General features: G+C 39.2%; 1 protein-coding gene across 1 annotated transcript in view; it reads left to right on the forward strand.

Moving 5' to 3' along the window:
- LOC125031637 (mucin-1-like) overlaps positions 1 to 7,978 on the forward strand; it is a gene marked incomplete at its 5' end in the record, with an annotated part of 13,613 nt that extends 5,635 nt beyond the window's left edge. The window contains 5 exons of the mRNA XM_047622521.1: positions 6,131 to 6,196; positions 7,234 to 7,313; positions 7,543 to 7,593; positions 7,790 to 7,893; positions 7,974 to 7,978. Coding sequence (XP_047478477.1) covers positions 6,131 to 6,196; positions 7,234 to 7,313; positions 7,543 to 7,593; positions 7,790 to 7,893; positions 7,974 to 7,978 — 306 coding nt within the window. The remainder of the gene's footprint in view (positions 1 to 6,130; positions 6,197 to 7,233; positions 7,314 to 7,542; positions 7,594 to 7,789; positions 7,894 to 7,973) is intronic.
- Positions 7,979 to 10,000: the final 2,022 nt, after the last annotated feature.

The following is a 10,000-nucleotide window of genomic DNA, read 5'->3' on the forward strand; positions in this document are numbered from 1 at the left end:
AGAAAGGGAGAACGTGCAAGGGGCAGCGAGAGAAAGGGAGAACGTGCAAGGGACAGCGAGAGAAAGGGAGAATGTGTAAGGGACAGCGAGAGAAAGGGACAACGTGCAAAGGACAGCGAGAGAAAGGGAGAGCGAGCAAGGGACAGCGAGAGAAAGGGAGAACGTGCAAGGGACAGCGAGAGAAAGGGAGAACGAGCAAAGGACAGCGAGAGAAAGGGAGAGCGAGCAAAGGACAGCGAGAGAAAGGGAGAACGTGCAAGGGACAGCGAGAGAAAGGGACAACGTGCAAGGGACAGCGAGAGAAAGGGAGAACGAGCAAGGGACAGCGAGAGAAAGGGAGAACGAGCAAAGGACAGCGAGAGAAAGGGAGAACGTGCAAGAGACAGCGAGAGAAAGGGAGAACGAGCAAGGGGCAGCGAGAGAAAGGGAGAACGTGCAAGGGACAGCGAGAGAAAGGGACAACGTGCAAGGGACAGCGAGAGAAAGGGACAACGTGCAAGGGACAGCGAGAGAAAGGGAGAACGTGTAAGGGGCAGCGAGAGAAAGGGAGAACGTGCAAGGGACAGCGAGAGAAAGGGACAACGTGTAAGGGGCAGCGAGAGCAAGGGAGAACGTGCAAGGGGCAGCGAGAGAAAGGGAGAACGTGTAAGGGGCAGCGAGGAGAAAGGGAGAACGTGCAAGGGACAGCGAGAGAAAGGGAGAACGTGCAAGGGACAGCGAGAGAAAGGGAGAACGTGCAAGGGACAGCGAGAGAAAGGGAGAACGTGCAAGGGACAGCGAGAGAAAGGGAGAACGTGCAAGGGGACAGCGAGAGAAAGGGACAACGTGCAAGGGGACAGCGAGAGAAAGGGAGAACGTGCAAGGGACAGCGAGAGAAAGGGACAACGTGCAAGGGACAGCGAGAGAAAGGGAGAACGAGCAAAGGGACAGCGAGAGAAAGGGAGAACGTGCAAGGGACAGCGAGAGAAAGGGACAACGTGCAAGGGACAGCGAGAGAAAGGGAGAACGTGTAAGGGGCAGCGAGAGAAAGGGAGAACGTGCAAGGGGCAGCGAGAGAAAGGGACAACGTGCAAGGGACAGCGAGAGAAAGGGAGAACGTGCAAGGGACAGCGAGAGAAAGGGAGAACGTGCAAGGGACAGCGAGAGAAAGGGAGAACGTGCAAGGGACAGCGAGGGAAAGGGAGAACGTGCAAGGGACAGCGAGGGAAAGGGAGAACGTGCAAGGGACAGCGAGGGAAAGGGAGAACGTGCAAGGGACAGCGAGGGAAAGGGAGAACGTGCAAGGGACAGCGAGGGAAAGGGAGAACGTGCAAGGGACAGCGAGGGAAAGGGAGAACGTGTAAGGGACAGCGAGGGAAAGGGAGAACGTGTAAGGGGCAGCGAGAGAAAGGGAGAACGTGCAAGGGACAGCGAGAGAAAGGGAGAACGTGCAAGGGACAGCGAGGGAAAGGGAGAACGTGCAAGGGACAGGGAGGGAAAGGGAGAACGTGTAAGGGGCAGCGAGAGAAAGGGAGAACGTGCAAGGGACAGCGAGGGAAAGGGAGAACGAGCAAGGGGCAGAGAGACAGACAAAGCGTGAGCAGCACGACGTTGCATCATGGGCAGAAAATACACGCAGGACGAGGAGGAACAGCACAGGCGACCACAAAGTCCTTCATCGTGAGAGGGTACGAAGCGTAAACACGGAAGGGAAGAGATGATAATATTCGAGTGAGAGAGAACTGACGAAGTAGAAATGAGAAGCAAAGAAAAGAATTCAGTGTCTTAAGTTTTCGTGATACAGCATGATAAACAAAGGTAAATGATAAAGTGATATGGCGTGATTGATGCAGGTAATATCCTGATTGACCACTGACACATTATCGCGGTTAGGGTCGCCATGGCAACGGTGCTAGCAGCCATCTAACGTCAGTGTGACGAGAATATGTTCAAGCCAGATGACGATTAATGGCTACGCAATGTTCATGTAAGTTCTACACTATCCCGTATAAACTACCAACTTTTCTTATGTAAGGCACTGACATTATTGAATACCATTAGGCATTCTCAAAACAATCATTACAAGAATAAGGTCGTATCTACATTTTTTTTGTGGCCACCTAAAACATGCTGCAATACAAAAAGCATAAATTAATTCAACATGTGGTGATGAGCCCTCTTTTAACGTCACTTTCGTACAGTTTAAGTTCAAGGACTGTCTTTACCTTACTGACCGAAGTAAGGAAAAGGGTTTCTCCAGTTGTGAATATTCATGTTGTTTTAATAAGCGTTTCAGCAGAGAATATTACGTCGCTCCTATAATATGATATATCAGGATTACACACCTGGGAACTGTTAGCCTACAGACACTTCCCTTTACAGGATCTGCTATGCTAATGAAATTAAATTTTTGCCCCAAACTACGTCTAACAACATATGAAACTTAGACATTGACGTACAGTTATTCTTGTTAATATGAAAATATCTCATATTATCAACACTAAAAAGAGAGAAAAAAAAATAGAGTTTGAAGGATAAAGTAAATGAAACAACTTTACCCACGTAGAATAGAATACGTTATAAAACAGTATATTCAAATTACGCTTGAGATTATAGTATCACTTTCTTTTTGATAACAGTGCGCTAAGCTATGATGGTTCCATGTAGCTACACTTCAGTGAATGCAATCTGTCTACCTGCAGGTAATATGAGATGCAACTAGATACGATTACTAAAGGAAGCCTTCTTCTCACCCTGAACCCTAAAGCCTTCGGTCTTATATTTGAAGGAGAACTGAAGTCTTGTGATGAACCATTACATTTGTTACACATTTCTTTCCATGTTGCTTTTCTAGCGTATTAAGCCTTTCGTTGGGCAGTAAAAAGGTCATTTTGCCTTCGGATGCTTAACGCTACCTCTGCACTTTTCCAACTCTTTGTTAAGGAAATTACATGTGCAATGGTAATAGCAGTACCGAGGATTGGATTTACATTGTTCATTTGTTTTATTACTATGGACATTATTGTAATTAAGCTGGCTTCTATTTCTCAGTCTCTTCGTTATCACATTCAGAGTCATAGTCTTAACTCTGAATGTGATTGTCTACCTATTCATCTATTCTTATTTTATGTCATTTCATCTCATTTCCACTTGACATTATTTCATTCGATGCCGTCTGATTTAAACAGGGTTTTTTTATTATCCACTTCGCTTCATGCCGCGTCCTCTGTCGATCAACTGCAGTGAGATCCGGTCGGCGAGGTCTTTGAAAATGAAATCCTGAAATTCCTTTTCCGTCCTTTATTTGATTTTTGCTTTGTCACGAGACGCTCTCGTTTGCATTCGAAATGGGCTTATGGGCGTTTCAGGGCTACATGGACGTGTAGCTATGTGTCCGTGTGCATTCATATACATATATAAATATATATATATATATATATATATATATATATATATATATATATGTGTATGTGTGTGTGTGTGTGTGTGTGTGTGTGTGTGTGTGTGTGTGTGTGTGTTTATGTGTGTGTGTGTGTGTGTATGTGTATGTGTGTGTATGTGTGTGTGTGTATTCATATTTTTAGTTATGTGTGTGAAAGACAGAGAGAGGGAAAGAAAGAGAGATAAAGATGGATAGATAGACACACACACACACACACACACACACACACACACACACACACACACACACACACACACACACACACACACACATATATATATATATATATATATATATATATATATATATAAAGAGAGAGAGAGAGAGAGAGAGAGAGAGAGAGAGAGAGAGAGAGAGAGAGAGAGAGAGAGAGAGAGAGAGAGAGAGAGAGAGAGAGAGAGAGAGAAAGAGAAAGAGAGAGAGAGAGAGAGAGAGAGAGAGAGAGAGAGAGAGAGAGAGAGAGAGAGAGAGATTGACACACACACATTGACGTCACTATTTGGTATATTTTCTTACATTACCTATATTGTATAAGACAAGCCAGGATAGTCCGTGTTACTACAAAAGCATTATCACTGTTTGTTGTTATTCGTTGTCCTTAAACGAAAACAGTTTCAAGTCTAACGTCCAAACAACGAGCTTACGCTTAAGCTCTCGGTGTAATTTGTAATTCTAAGCAGTCTGTCTTTGAGATTTTAGGTTATAACAAAAGATTTCCACAACTGTGACGAAAAGCGGTTTTGTTTACTCGTTTTACCTATTTATTTATTCATTTACACTTATTTCCATTATCATTTCTATAGTTATTGCTATTATTATTGTGATTGTTATTATTTTTATCATCATTATCCCTATTATTATTATTATTATTATTATTATTATTATTATTATTATTATTATTATTATTATCACCATTATTATTATTATTATTATTATTATTATTATCATTATTATTATCATTATTATATATTATCATTATCATTGGTATTACCATTATCATTATTACTATTATTAATATTATTACTTTTATCATTATCATTATCATTGTCATCATGGTCTTTATTTGTTTAAGCCTGCTCTCCCTGCCACAACCGTAAAACCAAAATCTGCGGACAATCTGCGACTCTGCGGGTGCCAGGGTCGCTTATATCCGTAAGAGTAAAAAGATAAAAATGGAACAGTGGACATATCCATTTGACAATATAAAGATATATTGTAGCAGAACAGGCACGTGGAGCTGATGTGCGTTTTATGAACATATTTTTGGCATTAGTTTTGCCAAATTTATGTAGAGAGGGAGAGGGAGCCGGTAGCGTATCGTAGGAGTTAACGAAGTGAGGCCTGGACGGGAGAAGTAGAGATAGAAAAAGCGGGAGCGGTCAGAACAGGTCATCCAAGGGCTTAACTCCTCAGTCGATACATATTAACAAGAGAGTGTATTGTCTTCTGGAGGGAGAGCTGGAGCACACCGAGGCTGTGTCTGATTCAGAGCCAAAAACAATGTTGCACTTGTTTCAGCCGCGTAATGACTGAAGGCTGATGGAGAGACCGGCGGCGTGTTCTATTTCTCTCCCAGACGAGAATTTCAGATGATGTAAACACAAGAAGATCGGGAAGACAATGTACCTTCATAATTGCTTTCTGTAACAATGTAACAACAGTTTTAAAACAAAAGGAGAAGAAGAAAAAAAGAAATTGCTGAATATAGAAGTTAATACCAAATTTCAGTTTGGATATTTTATCTGCCTGTCTGATGGATTCGCGTCATATAGGAGGAGCAAATACAAGCATAGAAATTTGCTTTGAAAACAATTTCTCCAGGAAATGTGTCGTTCGTCTGAGATACGCGCAAGTGTTTTCTTCGCTACTTTTTCAACGTTACCGAGTAAACAAACTCCCCCATATTCTCTTATCTGATCATCTCGATGGAAATTTCAATAGCTTTAGGTGAGATGCGAATACATTTGAAATTATTTACAGAACGCCGGGGGTTGGACTTTATAAGCAAAGGTGAGAAAGCAAAGTGAAAAAAAAAAAAAAACAGATTCCTAAAGATAGAGAAAGAGAAAGACATATATATACATATATATATATATATATACATATATATATATATATATATATATATATATATATATATATATATATATATACACACACACACACACACGCATGTATATATATATATATATATATATATATATATATATATATATATATATATATATATATATATATATGGAAAGAGAGAGAGAGAGAGAGAGAGAGAGAGAGAGAGAGAGAGAGAGAGAGAGAGAGAGAGAGAGAAGGTGCGTTTTGCACTTCAGATGAGGCGGAGAGAAGATGATGCTTTAAATATATGTAAGGAAGTCTGTTTAGCAGAAAAAACTAATGGGAAACATGAATTGTTATCTGAACCTAAATGGCTTTTACTCTAATACTAGATATTTGAGGAAAAGTACTAACATTTCCTTTTTAGAGAAATCTGAAATAAAGAAAAACAAGTACCTTTTATCCATGTTGGAGGCACTAAAAGCTATAAAAAAGCTATCTATTACACATTCATTTTAAGTATATTAAAGGTAAACTCCCATTCCAGAATATACTAGACCATACAACCTCGTGTCTGTTATTAACACACACGCACGCACATGAAATGCTATTAAGATAAATGAGTCAGTTCGCTCAACTCATGTCTGCCTCTTGCAGACGGAATTTATGGCAGCGGAAATCATTCTCTTTATGTCCATAAAAATTGACAACGTACATAAAGATGTGAGAGAAACAAAACTGTTACTGGGTTTTTATGTCCAATCAAAGCACTGGCAAAAGGAATTAACACCATAGTCTGGCAAATCCTTGCTCCATCCTCACCAGTATGTTGCAATTCTCCAGTGAAACCCTAACTTCACCAGCTCTGAATATGAGCTGAGAAAGACATTAATCGATTAATTGCAATCATGTGTTGCAGTATGGCAGATCATAAACTCATCAAAAGGCTGAGGAAAGTCACGTTACCAACGCCAGAGATAACACTTTTGTAACAAGAACGAGTTATTGATATTTGTAATAGTAATTGCAATTTAGTAAATATCAGAAAAAAAAGAAAAACAACAGTTGTGAATAGCTTTACTGCTTGACAATAAGCGAAAAAACAAACAAAAACAATAGGGTTCCTGGCCATGAAATCGAAGGTAGGTAAACACTCTTAAACGAGCACCGATGTTCCCGCATCCCCAATATAACCTAGCTTAGTCTCAACGCTTACTTTAACTAACAAAACTTAACATAACATAACCTAAGATTGGGAAAGATAACGACTGGGAGCGCCTATCGCAAAGCCTATGAAACAGTCTTGAATTTGTGAGTTGTGAAAAGGCTGAATCTTGCACCGAAAACGTTAAACATCTGTAGGTAAAGGTCAAAATGTATAATTTGCTCTCTTCACTGTGCATATCACAAATTTAAGAAGGGCTTGTGGGCATTTTTAAGACTGCATCTATCATACCTACCCCGCTAACAGTATATGATTTGTTGGAACATATGTAAATAAAAAGCATATATATTTGTATAGAACTTTTTCAATATTTAATATTTGGCATTAAAGTTTAAATCTTGCTCACCATACTTTAAGTACGCCTTTCATAATTCATCTTCCGCCGAACTCGTCTTCACGGCATATTCCTTAAACTGTCTTGGGTAAGGGAAGAGTGACACAGCTCAACCATTATTTTTTTTTAAGAAAATAACTTCTAGAATTTCTGGAACTCCGTGATTTCCGGAATAATGACCAAATTTCCACTGCCACAAAGGGACCCAAGTATTCCAAGATGCTGAGGCATTCATTCCCACAAATCAAGTTTAACATAGTTTTCACTTTATTCTCGAAGGAGTGAGTAACTTTGCCCGGGAATATGCCCAAATGTCTATTTTGTTCAACCTTCTTCGTAGTAACACTAGGTATATTTAATTAACTATACCTACATTCACACTAAAGGCTGTTTGAACTTTAAAGTGAATCAATAAGGATAAGCCTACCACCTGAAAAATAAGACGATTTTCTCGTATTTGCTAGGGCCTACGCGATACAGTTTCCCAACGCTGTGTATCTCCTTTAACAGATACGACTTCTTTAAATCGCTCAATATACACGAGTCTAAACTAACAGTTGTGTAAACGTGCCTCCCTTTACGGCATAAACTGTGAACTACTCATACTTTTTTTTTGGGCACTGCGTTTAGTTTATTTTTTTTTATTTTTTTTTTATTTTTTTTTATTTTTTATTTTTTTGCTATTTTATCCATCACTGATTTGGTTATATATGAAGGTTATATTTTGTATAGCTGTTCAGAGCTTTCACCGAGACAGCTCAAGTGCTGTTGGTCAGAAGATTTCTCGTCACCATGACAAATCCGCAGCTGATATTACAAGTGACATGAATCTGACAAAATATATCGACATTACTATTAACGGTATGGTAGTGTTCCTTTGCTTTCGGGAGACATCTTGGTTTCCACTTACAACGTATAGCTCTGCAATTTCCCTGTTTCAGAGTAATAGACCTATAAAATCGTTGCTGATATAGAAGCAAGATCCACGATCCAAATTCATGCTTTTTACCAATACTAAATGTCTTTTCTGCAGTTATATATCATCATATAATCATAAAGTATACCACTGATGAGCTGCTTCATAAACGAAAACTAAAAAGAAAAGCATAACTCATTACACATTGAGACTGCTCACATGTTTCACATTTACGACTCAAGGGAATTCTCGAAATTTGTGGTTAAAATGTGAGGTTTTGTTAATGGTCTGGATTCTATTTTCCATCCCCGTGAATTTAGTTTCGATAATTACCACAAGAAGCGTAAATGCTATGCATGGAAAAGGGAAAGGAAATTATCTTAAAAAAATATACGTAACAAAAAGTCAAATATTGTTCCAGACCTTTCAAAGATGAAAATATTTTAGGTCAATAATCTACTTGCTCTGCTCATCGTCAGGAATATTATCATAATGCAGAAAAACGTGACATAATTTCTAGTGCACAAGTTAACGATGATGAACAATTGTCCTATTACGTACCGTTAGTGCTTTAGTGAATCTATGCATACATTTCGCACAATATACAATATCACTTGAAAATACCATAGAACCTAAATTTATAATGAAAATAATAAATAATAAAAACAACAAATAACAAAAAAAAAAAAAAAAAAAAAAACACGCTAATGTCTAGACAACTAATAACAGGAAACAAGCAAAGAATCTCTTTCTCCTAAATGTCAGCTTAACCAAGAAGGTAGGTGTTGTCTGAAGGCATTTGAAAGCAAGCATGAGCAAACCTATAAATGACTTGTATCTTCCAACCACATGGAGACTTCTCAACCGATATTTTCAACATTAACTTCTCTAAATTCCTTGTTCCCGTTATTCAACACACTGTCTCATGAACACGTGTAAATATATTAAACATCCTGAGGTTCATGATCCAATTAGCATATCGAGCTTTGAAGTCGAGCTGCTGTTTCCAGTGTAACCCTCGTGAAGACCACTTGAGCTATCTCTGATAGGCTGCCAGAGAATCACTTTACGAGCGTGGTCGGAACGAAAAACAATTTTGCTGGAACACGAGTACAGAAGGCTGTTCTTGCTTTCTAGGGTCTCTTCAATGGAGGGTGTTGGAATCGGTTCACCAAACAGCTCTTGCGTTTCTCTGAGACCACACAGACAAACACACGCACACGCACGCACACACGCACACGCACACACACACACACGCACACGCACACGCACACGCACACGCACACGCACACGCACACGCACACGCACACGCACACGCACACACACACACACACACACACACACACACACACACACACACACACACATACACGCACACACACACACACCACTGCTAGGTAACAGTTACTAATATATTATAAAGATATACAGACGCACATACAGTACATACATACATACATACATACATACATACATACATACATACATACATACATACATACATACATACATACAAACATACAAACATATATACATACATATATACATACATATATACATACACAGTTTTGATTGCTTACATACGCATTATGTCGTATACAGTTAAGCCCTGAACGTGCTCAACAGAGTAGAGCTGTCTGATTGATGTCTTTATTAAAAGTGTATTCTGATTATCGTATGGTATAATGGTATTGAGAATTATCATTGTCCATTATCATTTTCATTATCACTATTTTATCATTGTTAATCTTATGATTTCTCTGAATATTTTTTTGTATCAACCTAGGGTGAATATTGATTGCCGTAGTATACACAAATATTATGATTTGTTTTCTCGTGTGTGTGTGTGTGTGTGTGCGTTCCTTGTCCTTTTCCCACAAACTACAAAACCAGAATTATATCAAGGACTTTTTCCCAGGAATAGGCAGCCAAAGCAGCAAATCTGATTCAGAAACCTGCAATCCTACAAAAGAAACAAGGTACAAATGCGCATCATGTAAATTTGTTGCGAGGAAACTCCCGAAATAGGCAGTAAAAAAAAGCTAGGATTCG

Source organism: Penaeus chinensis, chromosome 13, assembly GCF_019202785.1.
Source record: "Penaeus chinensis breed Huanghai No. 1 chromosome 13, ASM1920278v2, whole genome shotgun sequence".
NCBI classification, from domain to species: Eukaryota; Metazoa; Arthropoda; class Malacostraca; order Decapoda; family Penaeidae; genus Penaeus; species Penaeus chinensis.